Here is a 23,486-nt window from a genome sequence, read left to right on the forward strand (position 1 = left end):
CTGCAGATTATTAATTTATTTTACCACAAAACTAGGCAAGTGTCACAAAATTATTTCCTGAAAAGTCAAGGCTCAATAGGGCAAAATTTGTGGTTTAAAGGACACCATCTACATACTCACTTATTCTTAAGGTTTGTTATTTCATAGAATCATAGACTATCAGGGTTGGAAGGGACCTCAGGAGGTCATCTAGTCCCACCCTCCGCTCAAATCCCCAACTAAATCATCCCAGCCAGGGCTTTGTCAAGACAGGCCTTAAAAACCTCTAAGGAAGGAGATTCCACCACCTCCCTAGGTAACCCATTCCAGTGCTTCACCACCCTCCTAGTGAAAAAGTTTTTCCTAATATCCAACCTAAACCTCCCACACTGCAACTTGAGACCATTACTCCTTCTTCTGCCATCTGGTACCACTGAGAACAGTCTAGATCCATCCTCTTTGGAACCCCCTTTCAGGTAACTGAAAGCAGCTATCAAATCCCCCCTCATTCTTCTCTTCTGCAGACTAAACAATCCCAGTTCCCTCAGCCTCTCCTCATAAGTCATGTGTTCCAGCCCCCTAATCATTTTTGTTGCCCTCCGCTGGACTCTTTCCAATTTTTCCACATCCTTCTTGTAATGTGGGGCCCAAAACTGGACACAGTACTCCAGATGAGGCCTCACCAATGTCGAATAGAGGGGAATGATCACGTCCCTCGATCTGCTGGAAATGCCCTTACTTATACAGCCCAAAATGCCATTAGCCTTCTTGGCAACAAGGGCACACTGTTGATTCATATCCAGCCTTTCATCCGCTGTAACCCCTAGTTCCTTTTCTGCAAAACTGCTGCCTAGCCATTCGGTCCCTAGTCTGTAGCAGTGCATGGGATTCTTCCGTCCTAAATGCAGGACTCTGCACTTGTCCTTGTTGAACCTCATCAGGTTTCTTTTGGCCCAGTCCTCTAATTTGTCTAGCTCCCTCTGTATCCTATCCCTACCCTCAAGTGTATAAGGTAATAAAAAAAATTATAAGGTAATAATTGGAGATATACCAATCTTCCAGAACTGGAAGGGACCTTGAAAGGTCATTGAGTCCAGCCCCCTGACTTCACTAACAGGACCATTTTTTGCCCCAGATCCCTAAGTGGTCCCCTCAAAGATTGAACTCACAACCCTGGGGTTTAACAGGCCAATGCTCAAACCACTGAGCTATCCCTCCCTCCAGTTTAGTGTCATCTGCAAACTTGCTGAGAGTGCAGTCCAGACTTCTTTAACTTGCTGGCAAGAATACTGTGGGAGACCATGTGAAAAGCTTTGCTAAAGTCAAGGAATAACACATCCACTGCTTTCCCCTCATTCACAGAGCCAGTTATGTCCTCATAGAAGGCAATTAGGTTAGTCAAGCATGACTTGCCCTTGGTGAATCCATGCTGACTGTTCCTGATCACTTTCCTCTTCTCTAAGTATTTCAGAATTGATTCCTTGAGGATCTGCTCCATGATTTTTCCAGGTACTGAAGTGAGGCTGACTGGCCTGTAGTTCCCCAGATCCTCCTCCTTCCCTTTTTTAAAGATGGGCACTATATTAGCCTTTTTCCAGTCATCTGGGACCTCCCCCGATCACCATGAGTTTCAAAGATAATGGCCAATGGCTCCGCAATCACATCCACCAACTCCTTTAGCACCCTCGGATGCAGCGCATCCGGCCCCATGGATTTGTGCTCATCCAGCTTTTCTAAATAGTCCTGAACCACTTCTTTCTCCACAGAGGGCTGGTCACCTCATCCCCACTGGCTGTGCTACCCAGTGTAACAGTCTGGGAGCTGACCTTGTTCGTGAAGACAGAGGCAAAAAAATCACTGAGTACATTAGCTTTTTCCACATCCTCTTTCACTAGGTTGCCTCCCTCACTCAGTAAGGGGACCACACTTTCCTTGACTTTCTTCTTGTTGCTAACATACCTGAAGAAACCCTTCTTGTTACTCTTAACATCTCTTGCTAGCTGCAACTCCAAGTGTGATTTGGCCTTCCTGATTTCACTCTTGCATGCCTGAGCAATTTTTTTATACTCCTCCCTGGTCATTTGTCCAATCTTCCACTTCTTGTAAGCTTCTTCTTTGCGTTTAAGATCAGCAAGGATTTCACTGTTAAGCCAAGCTGGTCACCTGCCATATTTACTATTCTTTCTACACATCGGGCTGGTTTGTTCCTGCAACCTCAATAAGGATTCATTAAAATACAGCCAGCTCTCCTGGACTCCTTTCCCCCTCATGTTATTCTCCCAGGGGATCCTGCCCATCAGTTCCCTCAGGGAGTCATTGTATTTAAACTGTATTGCTCTCTTACAAGCTTGAGAATAGAGTTCATTCCTTACCAATTCTGCCTGTTTCCAACCAGTAATTATTGCTTACCTCTTCTGCTACCCTCCCATACCCTATTTTAGGTAGAGCGCAAGCCAGCCTGGCTTTGTATTATTTGTTTATTATTGTTGTCATTTTTTTTCAGTTAGTAAATCTCCTACTACTGTTATGTGTTTTTAAGAAGAAACACTCTGATGGGATCCTGAAGCCAATATTTTCAGTTGGGAACAACATTTATACTATTTAAGTCTGGTTAGCTCCGCATCCCTTTGTTTTGGCACACAGATTCTACAGCAACCCAGATGGATACGCACAGCCCAGGAATATCACTGTGTCAGTTCACAACAAGAAAAACGTGCATGAACTTGGCGGTTTTCCTGCCTCTCATTCACAATCTGGAATTAAATAATAGTGTGGTGACCTATGCTTAGGTTCCCAGATACAAGCATGACACTAAAGCAGGCAATAAAAATTCATGATGAGTATACAAGCCGACATCTGCTGCACAGAGCAACAAATTTCAGTCTAATGTGAAAGGGAACTGCGTTATCTGTCTTTACATTTCACGTTACAACATGTACAGTTAGATACAGATAACCGGTAGTATGTTAATAAAAAGAATGTATCCCCCCCTGCTATGTGCTTGCATGAAACATTACCACCAAGAAACTGAACATTGCACATTGGGGTGTACAAGGGGCAGGCAGGCATTTACCATGAAAGAAATCCTCCTTGCGGCTTCCAGAAAGTGCAGCCCTGTGCTTACCTGTGTAGTCAGGTTTTCCATCCGCAACAGCAAGTCTGCCTTTGCCAGTGGGCATAAAGGTGCGGCTGAGCTGGCAGTCAGTGTGATACAATGATAGCCATTGTCGACATAGGAAGTGCCAGGTCTTCTCGCGGCTTGTATTGGTCACAGTTATCTCCTCCACATACCAGGCTTGCTGCTTCTCTAGACCATCATGCTTAAACAGAAACATGCAAAGCCTTAAAAAGTGAGATTACAGGGATGTGAGGTCTAGTGAAACTTCAATACACACACACTGCATGTGTTACCTGTATGCATACATCTACGTGCCACAACGTCCATATACTACCCATGCATACACAGACACACACAAATCTTAACACCTATGGGACATGCCACAAGACTTTTCATTTAGATATTGTCCTAACAGACTGGTGGTGACCTGTAAGGGCTTGAAATTTGGCACAAGGTTGGCCTAGAGTCAGGAATGTGTCTTTTGCCATTGTTGTGAAAAACATCCAAATTTGTCCAAGTCGTAAGCCCCTGAAAGGTGCAATTCACATATGAATTTTGTTAAAGGCTGGCAGCACAGGCTATCCTTCATCCTCAAAGAGCTCCTATGGGTTGTTCAGACTTCACATGCGCCATCCCCACACAGCAAATGACCATGCTCCAACTCAGAGCTACAGGAGCGGAGCAAGACTTTTCCTGAAATTGCTGCTGCTTCTTCTTCTCATGTCCTTGTCACAAACTAGATGTTTTTCCAGAACTGTGAACAAGTGATGGCTCTTTCCATTGCTGCAGCAAAAGCCTCCTTTGTACAGGTTTCCTCAAAGAGTCGGGAAATGAGCAGATGCTCCACGGTCAGCACCTCAGCACACTCGCATATATTTGTGTCATTAGAATAGCCGCATTTGATCATATTAGTTTTTGATCTGCCAGTTTGCATGTGCAGGTGGTTCAGGCATTGCCACATTGACCAGTCTGTGTCGGCCTCTCTGGGGTTTCAGATCTATGTAGTCTTTCATTCCGTAACCTCAGTCTTGCCTTGCCTGGGGCATAGCAGAAGCATTTACATTGCAGTCCCTGTCAGATTCTTATGAATCTGCAAATTCTGCTGCTCATCTTGTCACTAACAACTTCAAACAAATATCATGCTCCTCCCAGCTGCTAAAGGCAGCTGTGGCACATTCTCCTTGCTCTCAAGTCTGGTCTTTCATGTGCTCTCAATGACCCTCCTCCTCTGCATGCTGATGTCTCCTTACCATGGAAAACAAGGAGGAAGTTGAGTGACTTGCTCAAAAGCAGAGTAGTGAGAAGAGAAGAAAGGAGGACAGGGTCAGACAAGAACAGAGGCAGACATGATGGTGGACAGGAGCAGAGGTGGGGTCAAGTACAAGGGAGGAGTTGAGGGGGGAGCAGAAGGAGGGCAAGGACAGCTAGGAGGACAGGCGCACAAGGGTCTATAGCCACTAAAACTCACCTGGAATTAAATCCAGGGTTCTTGATTCTCTACATTCCTTCCTTGTCTAGCAAATACTTGTGAATAAACACTTACAAAATGTGTGTTTCTTCCCCCTCTAGTTGCTGATCCACACAGACTATAACAACCTTCTACTGCAGGGATTGGCAACCTTTGGCACGCAGCCCGCCAGGGTGCTTACCAGGGTGCCTGCCAGGCCGGTTTGTTTACCTGCCGCGTCCACAGGTTCAGCCAATCGCGGCTCCCACTGGCTGCCGTTCCCCACTCCAGGCCAACAGGGGCTGCAGGAAGCAGCAGCCAGCAGATCCCTCAGCCCGCGCCACTTCCCACAGCCCCCATTGGCCTGGAGCGGTGAACCATGGCCAGTGGGAGCTGCAATCGGCCGAACCTGCAGATGGAGCAGGTAAACAAACCGGCCCGGCCCGCCAGGGTACTTACCCTGGCAAGCCGTGTGCCAAAGGTTGCCGATCCCTGTTCTACTGCTATTAGTAACTCCATTAGCTCAAGTGACAGTGGTTTGTGCTATGAGTCTAAAAGATCCAAACCCTATTAAGGACCTGCATGGATGTCAATATTTCACATAATGAAATCTCTGGTTTGCTGTTTACTTTTTTTAAATTAGTGTTACACTGGATGTTAATGGCTGCCATCAAGCAGAACTTGGATCTACAGACTATCAAAGACCTTATTAAAGCTGATGGGTGTGCTACCTACCATTCTTTTAGACTAAATGGAAGGAATGAGGTAGCCTGAGACAACAGAAACTACCAGGCAAAGCAATCGGTCACATGGTAAAGACTGAGCAGAGTGAAGCCATGTGGTCTGAGAGGTTTCCCTGAGATGGTTGAAAATGCTGGAGCAAGGGGTTTGAGTGGCGCAGCTGTGAGTGGGTCTGCGTGAGTGAAAGGCAGAGAAGCCAGCAGATAGACTGTAACATTCTTTAAAGAATTTTTTATGTAATAAAACCAACATCGCATAGAGCTCTTATTACTATATGTATTATCCAGCTTCACTGTGGTTCCAACAGAAAGAAAGCTGCGTAACAAACAGCAACAAAATCAACTCCTTAAATTTAAAAAAAAAATGGGACTGGTGATTTGTAGGAGTAAGACTCTACAGAAACACTAGTTACACAAAAAGTCAATGGTCAGCAATCTTCATGTATTAGGAAGAAAGCTTCCCTCCATCATGATATTAGCTCCAAGAGGTTTGAGAGGGATAGTTACTGGTATTTATCAGAGAAAGGATTCAGGACTCTGGGACATTGGAGCTACTCGGTGATGAGAATTTTTATTTTCCTTTCTTTTCCTTTTTTAATATTCTCCCTCTCAAACCCTTCTCCAGCCTCAACCCCATGTCGTCAATTCAAGCTGTCAAAGAAAAAATAATAATTGTTGAATTATTTCTAGGCCTTAATCCAAAACACACCAGATCTGAACACCTCAAAATGTTGAGGGCGGGGGGGAGGAGGTGTAGATCTGAATTCAATTCTCAATGTCCTAACTAGCTCCTATTGGTTGACCCAAAAAAACCCTGAAAGGTTTTTTGGTTTTGTTTTCCTTCACTTGCTGGAGGAGAACAACTTCTTAAAATTGAGGTCTGGGTCAGAATTTCGCAATTTGTCTCTATCACAGGGTTTCTCTCACTGCTATACCTTGTCACCTAATTGGGAAGATTGATTTGCTGTTCCCATGCATGACTTCTTCTTAAATCTATAGCCTCCAAAGTTAATATTATTGCACACTCAGACAGCTTTATTATCTTTATCATGCTTTTGCATAGCATGGGTAGAAACTGAGAGTCACAACTTATTTTTCCTTCAACTCACCTCTGGTCTATCGAGCTGTGATTGCACTCCACTTTTTAGTTAATTATGTGAGCCTCAATTTAACATACTGTAAACAAGTGAACCATTCAGATCTATAAAACTATATACATTTCCCCCTCTTAGCAAATTACACTAATTTCAAGTCACAAAAAATGGTTACCTCCAGGGTGATGTTTTGGATTTCTCCAATTTCTGGACCATGAATTTTAAAGGTATTAATTGACCCTTTTGAGACTTTAAACACAGCTGTTTGTTGAGATACATTAGATCCAGTTTTCTTATATAAACGGGTCTTGCTGAGTTTTCCTTTAGAGCCCTTCATCTTAAGAAATACCTAAGAAATATATCATAAATATCCCTGTATTAATAACTCCGCTACCTTAAAAACATTTAAGATTTCATTGTCTAGGAAGATATGGTAAGCAGGTAAATGATCCACTTTTGTAAGACCCTGATTTGCATCTCACTTATACTGGTTTCACAGCAGTGTAACTATAGATTTGATTGGGGTTGTTATGGATTTACATTAGTGTATGTTAGATTAGAATCTGGCCTGAAATCTCTCAAATAAATGCATTCTAACACCAGGTCTGGAGTCAATAGCAGTTTAGCCTCTGACTTCAAATGGAGCAGAATATAAACAGTTTGTACACATATTATAAAGGGAATGAAGTCATAGAATATGACATCAGGAGGTCATCTAGTCCAACCCCCAGCTCAAAGCAGGACCAATCCCCAGACAGATTTTACACCACTTCCCTAAATGGCCCCCTCAAGGATTGAACTCACAACCCTGGATTTAGCAGGCCAATGCTCAAACCACTGAGCTATGCCTCCCCACAAGTCACAACATTTCAACTTGTATCATGAAATCACCCACTTCCCTACAAGTCTGGCCTATTTGGATCAGTCAGGTCCTTTGTGTTTACTTTTACTCTTATGTTACATGTCAACTAGATCTTATTTCTGTAGCTATGAGAATAGGCTGCCATTGTCCAGGCTTCTGAGCACATCAGAACATATATTTTTAATTGATTCCTTCAAGAACATGTTGCTGAACTTTCAAAAGAAAAAAAACTGTATTTGACCCAAGGCCAACCATGGAAAATTCCAGCCTAGAATGAATTTGTTTGAGAAAGTTATGAATAACTGAAAAGCAGGTGAAAGGGAAGAATGGAAGCTTCAGACTATAAATAGTCACAGCTGCTCCTACTATAAAACCACCAAAAGGGACTGGTACCCATAACCTAGCAAGAACATTGCTGTTATAAACTTCGTTCCAGTATGTTAAATACTGTCAAGTCAACTGTTTGTTTAAAATTGTCTCCCACATTCTAATTAACTGAAAGCTAAAAATGTGGTTAAAATGTTGCTATTAAATCTAATTATAAAGGTAGCTTTTTAATAAATAATAACAACAGTACAATTTAAAGCAGGAAATTTAGGGCAGGTCTACACTTAAAACTCTGCAGCAGCACGCAGCTATGCCAATATAGGACTTCAGTGAAGACACTACCTACACCAACAGGAGGGCTTCTCCTATCAGCGTAGATACTCCATCTTCCTGAGAGACGGTAGCTATGTTGACAGGAAAATTCTCCTGTCAACCTAGTGCAGTCTACACCAGGGGTAAGGTCAGTTTAACTGCGTCGCTGATGGGTGGTGATGTGTCACATCCCTGAGCCACGTAGTCATACCAACCTAATTTTCTAGTGTAGACTTGGCCTAAGTCACAACTCATCGCTACTTCCTGTCTGCCACTGACTCATTGACTGACCTTGGGCAAGTCCCTGCACATCTGTGTCTCAGTTTACCCATTTGTAAAATTGAGACAATAATACATCCCTCACTCACAGTGTTGTGGCTTCACTAGTTTAGGTCTGAAAAGCTCTTTGAAAGGCTCAAGTGAAAGGTGTTATGTAACTGCAAAGTGCTAGGAATTTTTTATTGTTGCATAATCATTATATCTTTTTAAAAAACTGTTAAAATCAGCCATTGCCTCTTAGTCTCCAAATCAACAGTTATTCAGCTAGAAAACAGGAGACATTCTACTAAGGGTCTGATTGTGTAAACAGCAGTATGAGTGAATCCACTTAACTCTGGCCACAGAAGTAGTGCCACTACAGCCAGTGTGAATCCTCACATGACCAGAGTTAAACCAGTGGTTAAGTGTTTGCAGGATTATAGCCTAAGATTAAACTAATTTCTGCTTTCAGTCCTCACACACGTGTCTTTTTCTGCTTCAGAAAAAAATATTTCAGAAACTGTATTGACTGTGTTACCGTGGTGTAATCACAATCATCCAGTCAATTATATAATTTAAATGCATAAGAGTGCCAAGAATATCAAAGACTTCTATTCTGAAGTCTAAAAATATCATTCTGAGGCAGGGAGAGAGAAAAAATAACAGGAAAGATAGTAGTGAGAAAAATGTTAAAGATCCCAATGACATGTTCATTAAGATTAAAGGAGTTATTAAGAGTTAAATATACAATTTATTAGTAAAAACATATGAGCAGTGATAAATGTGCAACAGATTAAAGACCTGGATTTCAAAAATGTGCACACACAATCGCACGTTAAAAATGTGTGCTTAATTTGCAGATATAATTACTACCACCATGCATGCAAATTGACTAGTAGGGTAAAATTTTTAAAAGAGCCCAAGTCCCATTAATTTTTAATAGGACTTAGGGTACTAAGGGCTTGTCTACATTTGAAACTGTAACAGCTGTGCCACTCTAGCACTTCAATATAGACACTACCTAAGCTGACAGAAGAACCCCTCCTGTCGGCATAGGTAATTTACCTCCCTGAGAGGCAGTAGCTAGGTTGATGAAAGAAGGGCTACGCTTCCATTGACTTAGCATTGTTTACACAGGGACTTAACTTAAATACATGGCTCAGGAGTATGGATTTTTCACACCCTCGAGTGATGTAGCTATGCTGACCTAAATTTCTAGGGTAGGCCAAGCCTAAGTACCCAAGTTTCTTTTGGAAGTCAGATTTGGGCACTTTGGGGAATTTTACCTTTTGGGGACCCAAACAGTCGCTGAGATCCAATTTGATATTGTAAGTGCAAAAACGCATGTGCAACTTACACATGCTTCCATATGCATTTTTTCATGTTCAATATACAAGTAATATGCTTGCGTACTTTTCAAAATTAGGCCCTTGATTTAATTTTTAATCTTTTAAGACTATAGCAGGATTCTCAGGTGGGGTCAGTGAGAAGCAGACACATTCTTTTAGCCAAGGACTGCTGGTATGAACTCAACTCATGCATGGGTGGCAAGTTTGTAGAAATTTTGGTGGTGCCCAAAAGCCGCCCCCCCCAACTCCGCCCCCACTGGCCTAAGGCTCTGGGAGGGGGGTTGGAGGGGGAGGTCTGGGGTGCAGGTCCTGGGCTGGGGATTAGGATGCAGGAGGGGTGCAGGCTTTGGGATGGAGTTTGGGTGCTGGGTGCAGGCTCCAGGCTGGGGCAGGGGGTGGGTGTGCAGGAAGAGGTGAGGGGTGCAGGCTTTGGGATGGAGTTTGGGTGCAGGCTCTGGGCTGGGGGTGAGGGGTGCAGGCTTCGGGAGGGAGTTTGGGGGTGGGAAGGGGTGTGTGGGAAGGGGGAGGGGGTGCACGTCCTGGGAGGGAGTTTGGGGATAGGAGGGAGTGCAGGGGTGAGAGCTGTGGGGCTGAGGATGAGGGGTTCATGATGCAGGGGGGCTCAGGACTGGGCAGAGGATATAGGTGCAGGGGGGTGCGGACTCTAGCTGGGGCTGAGGGATTTGGGGCGTTGGAGAGGCTCAGGGCTAGGGCGGAAGGGCAGGGTAAGGGCAGCCTGCCTTGCCATTAGTGGCTGACAGGCACTAGGACCCTGGGGCAGAAGACAGCAGTTCTGCTAGGAATGTGCTACACCGGCAGCACAAGCAGGCACGGGAGAGGGTCGCGCTGCTTTCTTCCAGGCAGGGACGCGGCGGGGGAGGGGGAGAGGCCCGCGGGGGCCGGGGCCCGATCCAGGCAGGGCCAGGGGAGAGACCCAGCTCCAAATATTGCTTGAGCAGGGCCCCCAGAATATTCCTGGTGTCTGAGCACCACAAACGTATATAACCTGCTGCCTATGAACTCATGCCTGTGTGATCCAGAGAGTGAACACAAGACACTCTTTTACTCTCATCCTGTTAAAGGATTTTAAATTCAATGTAATTTTCCACAGTAAACAAAACATAGCCTAATAAATCCCACTCTTAAAATTACTGTTGCAGGAGAGAAGAGGCAGTTTTCTCTTTAAGACACAGGCCCAAGATCTAGTCATAATCCATCAAAGACTTCCTGTGTGACCCCAGGGAAGTCTCTAAGCACTAATTTTTAAAAATTTTGGTCTAAAAGTTAGGCTCCCAAATCAATATTTAGACACCTAAATAAGTGGCCTGATTTTCATAAGGGATAGGGACCGATCAACTCCCATTGATCTTTAGTGGATTTGTGGGTGCTCAGTGCCACTGGAGGGAAAAAATCAAGCCCTTAAACCTCTCTCTGCCCCCAGCCATCCCTTCTTTCCCCCCCCCCCAAAGTATAAACTGGATATATTAATAACTAAGGCTAAGATTAATTAAAGAAAAATTCACGGAAGCTGTGATCTGTTCATGACTTTTACTAAAAATATCTGTGACAAAATGGGGATCTGCAGGTCCCCACACTACCTGCAGTGGGACAGCTTCACCGTGGCTAGGAGCTCCGGGGGCCCCCACCACAGGTTGCATGTCGGAGTTCCAAGGTCCCCCCACCGCCCACAGCTGGGAGCTGCGAGGGTTTGTGCACCATGGCTCCAGGCTGAAGTAATGGAGGTCACCGGATGTCACAGAATCTGTGACTTTTGTGACCTTTGTAGCCTTATCAATAACTACCTCACAGGTGTGTTGTAAGGCTAAGTTCATTAATGTTGTAAAGCTGTTTGAGATCACTGAACAGAAAGGCAACATACAACTGCTAGACTACTCAATTAATGGGGCTCATTTAGGTTGTGGTAGCTCTCTGCACTGTCAATGAGCAAGCCATTAAACTCAGCATGAAGGAAATCCATCTGTCAATTAGCAGAGAGCTCAAAGTTGCTCAAAGCTAATGAACTGATGAGTTCTGAGGGGAATCTTGTTCAGCCTTCTTATGCAGAGTTTATGCCTGGTATACTGGGCTTAAAAAGAGGTAATAAGGAATCTTTAGGAACCCAACTGACTCAGGCTTATTTTATATAAATTACAGATGGATAACTGGTTTCAGAGTAGCAGCCGTGTTAGTCTGTATCCGCAAAAAAAACAGGAGTACTTGTGGCACCTTAAAGACTAACAAATTTATTGTAGCATGAGCTTTCGTGAGCTAAAGCTCACTTCTTCGGATGCATAGAATGGAACACACAGACAGGAGATATTTATACATACAGAGAACATGAAAAGGTGGAAGTATGCATACCAACAGGCAGAGTCTAATCAATTGAGATGAGCTATCGTTAGCAGGAGGAAAAAAAACTTTTTGAAGTGATAATTAAGATGGCCCATAGAAGGTGTGAGGAGAACTTAACATAGGGAAATAGATTCAATTGGTGTAATGACCCAACGTCATTACACCAATTGAATCTATTTCCCTATGTTAAGTTCTCCTCACACCTTCTATGGGCCATCTTAATTATCACTTCAAAAAGTTTTTTTTCCTCCTGCTAACGATAGCTCATCTCAATTGATTAGACTCTGCCTGTTGGTATGCATACTTCCACCTTTTCATGTTCTCTGTATGTATAAATATCTCCTGTCTGTGTGTTCCATTCTATGCATCCGAAGAAGTGAGCTTTAGCTCACGAAAGCTCATGCTACAATAAATTTGTTAGTCTTTAAGGTGCCACAAGTACTCCTGTTTTTTTTTAGATGGATAACTGGGATCCTTTAATCAAATATCTGGTCTCCTTCACAGCAAACAGAACCTGTAATCCTTTTGTCTTTACACTGTTATTATGGTTATTTAAGAAATCAGACAGTTGAAAATGATAAACACTGATTAATGGGTCCCCCAGCCAGAATGACAGAACTAATATTGGTTCAGATTAGTGGGTATCAGTAACCCTTGTTTTAATGGCTTCTGAAAGACCCACTTTAGAAACACGTATGACTTACTCCCACGTTAGTATTAAAGAGCACATACAGAAAATGACAATTTGTATTTTAAAACACACCAGTAATTGATTTTTAAATGGCTGAAGTTTTATAGCAGATGTAAATCAAATTTATGTTTGAGGATTATTTTTCCAGTATTGCTAAATATAAAGAGAAAAGATCCTAAAATGTTCTTACCCTGGCATCAGTTCCTGAACCTCTCTTATCTCCAGTCTTCACAGTGACTTTGTATAACACTTTGCTGTGCACTGCAGAACTGGATCCGGTACCAGCACTCTTGTACCTGTATTGGGGTGCACTTTGGTGACGTCTCTTCACTTGATCAGACTTAAGAAGTTTAAAAACAGAAGAAAAAAATTATCGCTGAGAAACCTTATAGGTTTTTTTGTATAGGGTTTTGTTTTTTGTTTTTTTCTTGTTTTGTTTTGGAGTGTGGGGGAGAGGGGAGTTTGTTTTGTGTATAGAAGTAAAGCAAGTGGGGTTTGTGCTGTTTTTTCAAACATTTGGAATCCTTGGCATAAATATAATTCCTACTCTCTCTCTCAATTGTCTAATAAATAAGGTGATACACTACTTTGAAAGTACAAATTCTAATGTTAAATAGGATGACATAGCCCTATTATTATTTTACAAAATCACCTGAAAGAGAATGGTGCTGAAGTCCAAATGGGTTGTACGACATACTGACTACTTGTGACTATTAAAGATTTCACAGCACATTTTTGCAACAGCGTGTTATTCTGTGTTTTGATCAAATTCCAGTTTGCTTAAAATCCTCCTAAAGCTTGGACACTGCATTATTTTACTATGCATCTTCCAGAGTTGTGCAATGTTATTGCCTGCATTAAACATTTCACCCCAGAAGTGGCTGCATTTCAGCAAGGCATGAAGTGAATGTTATATTTGTATATATTATATACACACATGGCTGTTAAGAGCTTTGGAATTCTTCAGGCTGAAGGGTTAGATAAAAACATAATATTATTCCTACTAATGTGGAATAGACAAAAACTGAAATAAAACAGTACGTACAACTGGAAGACACCTGGTAGTCCCCCGCAGTCCAAACTTCCTGGCATAGTAGTCAAACAAGTGGGGATCATTCATTGAACTATATTGTGGCAACACAACACAACCATTTCTATACCTATGACCACTCAAGCCAGTACTTAAGGTTCGAGCTACAAAAACAGAATAAATAAAAGGCATTTTATAGCAAGTATATAAAACCATGTCTTCGTGTTATAGGTTACAAGTTTAGGATAATATAACAGCATCTTTACATTTGATGATATTTTTTGTGTCTGGATTACATAATGATAGTAAAAGGGATTTTTTTTAAAGGATTACGAGGACAAATCCCACAGTTTCCTTAAACTCTCTTCTGCTATTCTTTTTCAATTGTTGGTATTATTACCGCATCTAGAAAATGGCTAGGTAATGGAAATTAAGAAATATTGAAGAGTAATTGTAATGATAAGGAATTAGCACACCCTATTTTGTCTTTCTAGCTATAATATCCTCTTTCTTGTAGAAGAAACTGAATTCTGTAGGTTTCAGAGTAGCAGCCATGTTAGTCTGTATCTGCAAAAAGAACAGGCGTACTTGTGGCACCTTAGAGACTAACAAATTTATTTCAGCATGAGCTTTCGTGAGCTACAGCTCACTTCCTCGGATGCAGGTACAGCATTTGATGACAATAGAAACAAGTGTAAAGGTCTAAAAAGGTAAACAAGTCTTCCAGAGACAATGTGGGTGAAGTAATATCTTTTACTAGACCAACTTCTGTTGATGAGACAAGATTTCCAGCCACACACAGCTCCTCCTCAGCTAAAGAATTCCATGTGGCTCGAAAGTTTGTCTCTCTCACCAACAGAAGTTTGTCCAATAAAATATATTACCTCACCTGCCTTGTCTCTCCAATATCTTGGGATTGACATGGCTACAACAACACTGCATACAAAAATTCTTCCAGACATTTAACGTGAGAATGAATATGTTCACTTTTCCTCAGAAATTAATTCTTCTCCTCATGATAAAGATGAAGCTTCCTATTCATAGAACTAATTAATTTCAGATGCCAAAGCTCAATAGCAATCTCAATGAAAATTTGCACTATATATACTAAATATATACAAACTGCAAAGGGCCTGGTTCCCCAATGGGAACTGAATGTATTTAGCACTTCTCAAGACTGAACTCTAACCATATACATGATAAAGACTTTAAAGATGTTTGATAAATGTTTTAAAAAGCAAAAATCATAGAAATCAAAAGAAATAGCAAAGTCAGGGGAGAATATATGTACATGTCTCAGTCAGCCTGCTTTTTGCAACAACAGCTCAGAACTAACTAACACCATGTTTGAGAATTCATTGCTAAAGGAATTTCTAAATAATGCAAAAGGATTAACTGGTAAACTGGCTTTACAGTCTGGAGTGAATAGTAATTTTTGATCTACTTCAGAAGTTCTCAGCTTATAGGCAGGGATCCACCTTCCTATCGCTACTCACAGTGGGACACAATCATTTGCATAAGGCTTCTATGGTATTAAAGTGATAGGCACAGTACAAAAACCTGGGTAGAATAAAATAAGTGCAGCTCATGAACCACCTCCTGTTGCAAGTCTCTACTCTTCTAAGGACTTGCTCCATTATCATTGCACCATTTTCTATAGCAACTCCACAAAAATGCCATGAAAATATGACACACAGGATTCTGGGGCACACTGAAGGCAAAGCAATTGCAACTGACTGAAAGTGTGCACAGTATTAAAACGTCTGAGAACCCATGACCTACTGTACTGCTTCAGAAATGTGGCCATTTGGTACAAAGTCTTCTGAAATCCTTCTGTACACATTTCTCTTAGTCAGATACATGTCAGGTACATGTCACAGACAGTGATGTCAGTAGGATTTATTATATTTAATAACAGGCACGTTGAAACCCACAGTCAAAATCTGCTCCTTTTACAAAGATTTTCAGTAAATTTAATTCTTAACACCTCGTTCAAATTATCCCAGCCAGGGAATCACCAGATCATTACATGTTCTTACTGTGTCAACTGAAACAGAAATATTTACTTACCTGCAAAAGGTGCTTTTCTGCTCAGCACAGATTCAACAGGCCTGTGATTCAAGGTTACCCTATATCTCCGGAGAGACTTAGTCCAAGCATCTGCTTTGTTGCGTGGGTCATTCCAAATAGGTTTGTCTCGCAGAGGTGAAACATCTCGGAACTGGAATCCTAATCAGAATCAAATAGTCATCAGTAATGTTGTGTCACAACTTCTAAAAGTGACAGATGACAAAGGGTTTATAATTGAAAAAACATTGTGGGCTTTGTGAAAGAGGTGAGTCCGTCAGCAAGATGTGTATGTGGAGAGGGTACGCCTTGATGAGCTAGGACTGGAGGGTATTGTGTGTGTAACGCACACGTCAGTGTGGGTTACATGTCCCCCTCCGTACCCAATCCACATAAGATGTGAGTCTGACACAGCCCCCAGCTACAGGGCCCAGCTCTTCAGCTAACGCTGTCAAGACTCACATGTTCAGCTCTGAGGGTTCCCCAGTTCAGTCCCTGATACACTAGCTGCAATCTTGGCCAACACAAACTGGGCCATGTGTAACCCAGCCTTACACAGTGTGGCTCTCTCTTCCCCTGTAGACATGACAGCCTTTATTCTAACAGATCTAGGCCTCTTAGTACAGGCAGTAGAAGCTCAGGTTTTTAGATTCAGAGGACCCAGGTGTTGTTAAGTGCTGAAGGCTGGAAAGTCACTGCCTCAGTAATACTGGTCAGGCTTCTCAGTGCTTCTATTCCGTGGACTAGCTGATCATGCTAATTCAGCAGACCTCGGTGTAACTCATAAAGAACTACCAGAGTCACGGTTCAGTGACAAATGCACTCGGCCCGGTTCATTGCCCTCAAGGCACAGTCCTAGCGCCCTGACTCCATGGTTACAGGTACAACTAACACATGGGAGCCCAGTGGCAAGGAGTGTCTCAGTCAGCAGCAAGTGTCTCTGCTAGGCTACACAAAGGATTGAGGCGACGTACCCGGACGTTTGTAGACTGAGACAAACAACGGGGACACACAGCTTACGTACCACCTTACATGTTTCAAGACATCTGTTTGTTACCTCCCTTGTTCCTGATATCTTGGACAAAACAGCCCTATTCATTGTTCTGTCAAACCATCTTATCTTGTACTAGATTGGGGTGCAACTGTACAAACTTTCTGAAATATACTTACTTACCCTTATAGTTATGTAAGCAGAATCTGAATGAGCTCTCCCCTGACATCTAGTGGTGAGCTGTGGAAAAGGACTTCAGGAGCTGATCTTGTTTGCATGGGCACACCCACCCTGCCTAGCTGCTCATCATGATGGGATTGCTTGCCCAAATTATCATTTTTGGCTGGTGTGGAATCCCCAGTCTCCTTGTTATTGGGGCAGGAGTAATAAACGGTTGTTATCCTTGTTGTGTGAATCAAGGGCAGCAGAACTGTACTTGGCATTGCCCAATTGAGGGATTCACCCTCACCTAAACGGCATTCGGTAGGCAGGGGACATGGGTTCCAAAACCCAGCGAGTTGAGCAATGGTAGTGATAAGTACTTGTACCTGGTGGTGTGAGTATTGTCTAATGTGATAGACACAATTTGACCCTTCTGCTCTCCATTGTGTAATAAAAGAGCTAATTTAGATTCAATTGAGAGTCTCATTACACACTGCAGAGCTGATATCTCTGAAACCTTAAGTGTAAGTTTCAGACCTGCTTTGGGACAGTGTGTCTGATGCAAGAGACTGCCTACTGTGCAGCAGCAGTAAGGCTCCCCCACTAACAGCTGAAATCACTGAGAGCTGTGTTAAGTGGGGAGGGAGGGGGCTGAAGACATCTTGGCATGGCCAGCAGGGTGGTTGGTAGAGAGGCATGATGGGTGGTGGGCAGAGAGTGCCAGAGCAGAGCCACACAGAGAGAGAGGCAGCAAGTGAGTGCCTAAGCAGCAGAGCGAGTAAGATGCCTCCTTACCACCACCACCCCTGCATCCACCAAAGGTGGGAGGTGAACTCTGCAGATGCATCTCTGAACTCTGGGTCTGCACTGTCCAAGGACAGCAACTGTGAGTGGGGTGCAGAGAAGGGTTGGGCACGTTAAAGGGACTTTTGTGTTGCTGGACTTAATAATCTCAGGGGAAAAGGACACTGCCCAACTTACTTGGTGGTGGGTCTTTTGCTTGGGGTTTATGTTTATAAACCTTGTTTGCAGTGTTTCCGCAAATCAATGCCACATTATTTCCCTCCTTTTATTAAAAGTTTTTTGCTACACTCAGACTCTGTGCCTGCAAGAGAGGAATTATTGCCTCTTAGAGGCACCCAGGGGGTGGTGTATAATTGTCCCAGGTCACTGGGTGGGGGCTCAAGCTGGTTTTGTGTTGTATTGTTGAAAAGGAACCCCTAGATACTGAACCCAGCCCTTGTTGCTGCCAGCTCTGACTGGCAGAAGAGTTACAGTTAGAAAATGTTTCCTAATATCTAACAAAAATCTCTCTTGCTGCCGATTAAACTGGTTACTTTGTCTCCTACTTTCCATGGACATGGAGAACAACTGATGACTGTCCTCTTTATAACAACCTTTAACATATTTGAAGTCTGTTATCAGCCCCCTCCCCCACACAGTCTTCTTTTCTCAAGACTAAACATGCCCAGTTTTTTTTAACCTTTCCTCATAGGTCTGGTTTCCTAAACCTTGTATCGCTCCTCATGAATAAGTCTCATTGCAGCACAATCACCCTTCCTCCACATAATGACAACACCACAGACCTCCCAGTATCACTACAGCACCTAGCCATACTCACCACAAATTGCTTCCTTGTGGTACATTTCAACTTTAAAAACCTAGTAAACTTAATTATATTTGGGGCTTGACCCTACCCTCGGCAATGCAGGCGAGCTAAGTGCCTACTTAGTTCAAACTGCTGGTTTTTTACTGTTAAATAGGCTTGTTATTTTCATCCTTGACTACTTTAGGGAAAAGATTTGAGCATCAAGGAAGGGGAATGGGAGTCAGGACTCCTGGGCAACATTCCCTCTAAATTTTCTTTGTAATGAGCGGGATACACACTCCAATGGGCAGCATATTTTTGTCCTCAGGCAAGTTTACAGGTTTATTTTTTAAGACTTCTTACACTGATCTAACTACATATATGCACTCAGAAGGAAAGTATTTATACAACAGCACACTAAAACTATAAAGATGACCAAACTAAAACGAAATTCTTAATGTATCATCTTTTAGTTTAAAGGTCCTCTTGTTCTCGTATTACTGAAAAAGATAAATAGGAGCACCCACTGTATGGATGTATACTCTTCATTATTTTGCATACCACTATTATATCTCCTCCGACTCCTCTCCTCTCTCAACTAAACAGATCCAATCTTTTCATCTCACCTCATACAGAAGTCTCTCCACTTCTCCAGACATTTTCCATCTCCTATTTCTAAACTCCTACTTCAGTTATAACTTTTTTGAGCCAGAACTGAACACAGTATTCCAAGCAAGGGCACACCACTGATTCATATGACAGCATGATAGATACAGTAAGATTAAGGCAAAATAAAATGATCATTCATCTCAATAGAAACTTGCAAGTGGCAGAGAAACAGATCTTGTGGTGAGATCCTAACAGAAACAGTGGTTTATATAGTTGCGAGTTTCCCAAAAGAATTAAAGCTTAATCTCATAATAAGGAAACAGAAAGACATAAGAGAGAACTGCTAGGACTAGTGATGATCAAACTCACACGTCCCTCTATTATTTATTAATTGTCTCTCTCCAGGCAGGGTGGGGGAGACTCACAGGGGTTCACAGACCTACAATGCAGTTGTGGGGGTGCGCAACCCCTTAAGCGGCAACAAGGGTGAGCCAGGTAGCGAAGGCTGTGTGCTTGCTATAGCTACTCTACAGACCAAGGCCTCTTCCCCCACAGCTGGGGCCACAGCCCGTCCTTCTTGCCAGGTCATTAAATGCACAGGAGCACCTGCCTTTTCCCATGTGAACTCCTACACCCACCCCTACCAGGAACCCCTGCCTTCCTCACTCTGCTCACTACTCAGGTCTGACATGTGCAGTAGACACAAGATCACTGCATGGCCACACATGCAGACAGTTTACAAGGAATGTTGCTCCTGAGTACCCTTTCCAGCTCTGCCACTAATATATTGTGTGCCCTTGAGAAAGTCACATAAGGCTTGATTTTCAAAATGTGCACATAGGCGTGTGTAATTGTACATAAACACCATGACTACATACACAGATCAAGTATTTTTACATCCTTAAATGGCCATGTATGCATCTAACTGGTCATCTGCACCTGCACAATCACAATTTGAGCATGCATTCGTGGTAAATGAATGCACTACTCAGTGTCTATTAAAAAGAGTTAGCGGTAGTTCTACTTTATTTTTAACCTACATATTATGATGTTTCGATTATAGAAGGATGTTTACAGTATAAGGGATCTGCTTTTCTTGTTGTTGTATGTGTACACTTCAGAAGTTTCAAATGTGCACTGATGGAAGAACACAACTTTAAGACTTTACCAGTTGCAAATTGTGTTTCCCCAGCCACAGAATAAACCAAAGAGATGCAATGAGAGCATGTAGCAGTTACCAGATCGATTCCATCACACACCCTTACCCGTGGAAGGTTGTATCCGTGGTGCGGTATGACTGGGATAGGGGTCTCTGGGTCTCATCTTCTCGAAGGCACACTGTGCAGTCTGGGGATGCAAAATCCCTGTCACTGAAGGAGAGGAGTTATAATACTGCATTTGGGTTGGCATTTTCAGTCAGTGTCCAGTTGATCACAGGCGACAAATCTTGACTGGGGCTGGGTCTTATTAAATTCCTGAAGGTTCAGTACCTCTCCTGCATTAGTGAAATGGCAAGAACAACATTCAAACCAAGTATTCACAAAGATATTTGTTTTGAAGGTATTTGTAAAACAGAGGTGGGCAAACTGCGGCCCGTGGGCCACATCCAGCCCACAGGACCCTCCTGCCCGGCCCTTGAGCTCCCGGTCAGGGAGGCTAGCCCCCGGCCCCTGGCCCCGCTGTCTTCCCTCCCCAGCAGCCTCAGCTCACCATGCCGCCAGCGCTCTGGGCGGTGGGGCTGCAAGCTCCTGCCAGGCAGCGTAGCAGCGTGGCTGGCTCTGGCCGGGTGGTGCGGCTGCCAGTCCTGATGCTCTGAGTGGCATGGTAAGGGGGCAAGGAGCAGGGGGGTTGGATAAGGGGCATGGAGTCCTGGGGGCAGTCAGGGGACAAGGGGTGGTTGGATGGGGTGGAGGTTCTGGGGGGGGGTGTCAGAGAATGGGGGGAGGGGGTTGGATAGGTGTGGGAGTCCCGGGGGGCCTGTCGGGGCGGGGGTGTGGATAGGGGTCAGGGCAGTCATGGGACAGGGAGCGAGGGGGTTGGATAGGGGATGGGATTCCAGGGGGAAGTTAGGGGTGGGGGGTCCCGGGAGGGGGCAGTCAGGGGACAAGGGGTGGTTGGATGGGGCAGAGGTTCGGGGGGGGGTGTGTCAGAGAACAGGGGGAGGGGGTTGGATGGGTGTGGGAGTCCCGGGGGGCCTGTCGGGGCGGGGGTGTGGATAGGGATCAGGGCAGTCATGGGACAGGGAGCGAGGGGGTTGGATAGGGGGTGGGGTTCCAGGGGGAAGTTAGGGGCGGGGGGTCCCGGGAGGGGGCAGTCAGGGGACAAGAAGCAGGGAGGGTTGGAGGTCCTGAGGGGGGGAGTCAGGGGGTGGAAAGTGGGAGGGGGCGGATAGGGGGCAGGGGCCAGGCTGTTTGGGGAGGCACAGCCTTCCCTACCTGGCCCTCCATACAGTTTTGGAACCCCAATGTGGCCTTCAGGCCAAAAGGTTTGCCCACTCCCGCTGTAAAAGAAAAACAATATACAGCCACCAAGGCAAGGAGTTATAGATGCACCCCACACCATTCGGGGGCACGTGTTGCATGTGTTGCAGATACATCTAGCACCGCATTTTGGGCGGAAAGGGTTTAGACACACCTAGCACCATGATGGCAGAAGGGAGAGTTGCCCAAACCAGGCACCATTATTTGGAGGCAGGGAGTTGCAGCAGTACACATTACACCATGTGGGGGTTAGAGACACGGATGGCCCCATTACTGAGTGGAGGTGATGCAACCTGGAACCATTACTGGAGTGGGCGAAGGGATGCAGACCCACTTGGCATCTTTAGGGGTAAAGACACACCTGTTGGGGAGGCGGAAGGAGAAGTGCAGATAGACCTATCTGGGGATGGGGGGGACCTACCTGTCTTGAGGGGGATGGTGATGGGGTGCAGACAGTACCTGTCTTAGGCAGGGAAGGGGAGGAGTGGGGGGTACAGACACACCTGCTTTGGGGGAGAAGGGAGGAGGAGGGGGTACAGAAACAGATGTCGGGAGAGGGGGTGTAGACACATCTGTCTTGGGTGGGAGAGGAAGAGGAGAATGGGGTGCAGACACACCTGTCTCGGGGAGAAGGGGGTGCAGGCACACCTGTCTCGGGGGGAAGGGGGTGCAGGCACACCTGTCTTGGGAAGGGGAGGGGGGTCACACAGTTGTCTCAGGGAGAAGGTGCACACATACACCTGTCAGGGTGGGGGAAAGGGAGGGGTTGCAGACACACCTGTCGGGAGGAGGGTATAGACACACCTGTCAGAGGTGGGTCACACACCTGTCTGGGGGAGGGGTACAGACACACCTGTCACGGGGGGGTCACACGCCTGTCGGGGGGAGGGTACAGACACACCTGTCGTGGGGGGGAGGGTCACATGCCTATCCAGGGGGAGGGTACAGACACACCTGTCGCAGGGGGGGAGGGTGACACACCTGTCGGGAGGGTACAGACACACCTGTCTCGGGGGGGGAGGGTGACGCCTGTTGGGAGGGTACAGACACACCTGTCTCGGGGGGGAGGGTGACACGCCTGTCGGGGTGCGGGTACAGACACACCTGTCTTGGGAGGGGGTCACACGCCTGTCAGGGGGAGGGTACAGACACACTTGTCTTGGGGGGATCACACCCCTGTCTGGGGGGGAGGGTACAGACACACCTGTCACAGGGGGGGTCACACGCCTGTCGGGGTGCAGGTACAGACACACCTGTCGCGGGGGGAGGGTCACACCCCTGTCTGGGGGGGAGGGGTACAGACACACCCGTCTCGGGGGGGGAGGGTGACACGCCTGTCTGGGGGGGAGGTACAGACACACTTGTCTTGGGGGGATCACACCCCTGTCTGGGGGGGAGGGTACAGATACACCTGTCACAGGGGGGGTCACACGCCTGTCGGGGTGCAGGTACAGACACACCTGTCGCCGGGGGAGGGTCACACCCCTGTCCGGGGGGGGAGGGTGACACACCTGTCGCGGGGGGGGAGGGTCACACCCCTGTCCGGGGGGGAGGGTGACACACCTGTCCGGGGGGGAGGTACAGACACACCTGTCGCGGGGGGGAGGGTGACACACCTGTCTCGGGGGGGGAGGGTCACACCCCTGTCCGGGGGGGGGTACAGACACACCTGTCGCAGGGGCGCTGCGGGGCGCGGGAGGCTGCCCCGGTCCGGGCTCACTTGGCCGCTGGGCGGCGGCGGCGGCGGCTGGGGAAGTTGCTAAGGACGCCGCTGGGCGGAGCCGGGGCCGGGCTGAAGGGCGGGGCGGCAGACGGGCCAGGCCGGAGCCCGGCGCTCCTGGCACAAACCTCCCCCGGCGCTGCCCCGCGGGCGGCCACCGGCTTCCTCAGCCCGGCCCGGCCCGGCCGCCCCCGAGCGCCGCCCTGGGGGAGCCGCTCCCCTCCCTCCCCTCCAGCGTGACCCCGGCCTCAGCCAGGCAGGGTGGAGCCCAGGCACCCGCGTTCCAATCAGGCCCTGGGCGAGCCTGGGA

The 23,486-nt window shown here is 45.7% G+C and overlaps 1 protein-coding gene across 1 annotated transcript in view; it reads right to left on the minus strand.

Annotated features, from left to right (window-relative positions):
* LOXHD1 (lipoxygenase homology PLAT domains 1) overlaps nt 1-23,239 on the minus strand; it is a 281,541-nt gene extending 258,302 nt beyond the window's left edge. Inside the window, exons 1-7 of the mRNA XM_045021840.1 lie at nt 23,126-23,239; nt 20,242-20,471; nt 15,630-15,788; nt 13,575-13,723; nt 12,720-12,869; nt 6,554-6,727; nt 3,104-3,299 (exon numbers count right to left, since the gene is read on the minus strand). Of these exons, the coding sequence (XP_044877775.1) occupies nt 3,104-3,299; nt 6,554-6,727; nt 12,720-12,869; nt 13,575-13,723; nt 15,630-15,788; nt 20,242-20,386 (973 nt within the window). The 5' untranslated portion in view covers nt 20,387-20,471; nt 23,126-23,239. The remainder of the gene's footprint in view (nt 1-3,103; nt 3,300-6,553; nt 6,728-12,719; nt 12,870-13,574; nt 13,724-15,629; nt 15,789-20,241; nt 20,472-23,125) is intronic.
* Between the last annotated feature and the right edge of the window lie 247 nt (nt 23,240-23,486).

The sequence above is a fragment of the Mauremys mutica genome, chromosome 6 (genome assembly GCF_020497125.1).
Source record: "Mauremys mutica isolate MM-2020 ecotype Southern chromosome 6, ASM2049712v1, whole genome shotgun sequence".
NCBI classification, from domain to species: Eukaryota; Metazoa; Chordata; order Testudines; family Geoemydidae; genus Mauremys; species Mauremys mutica.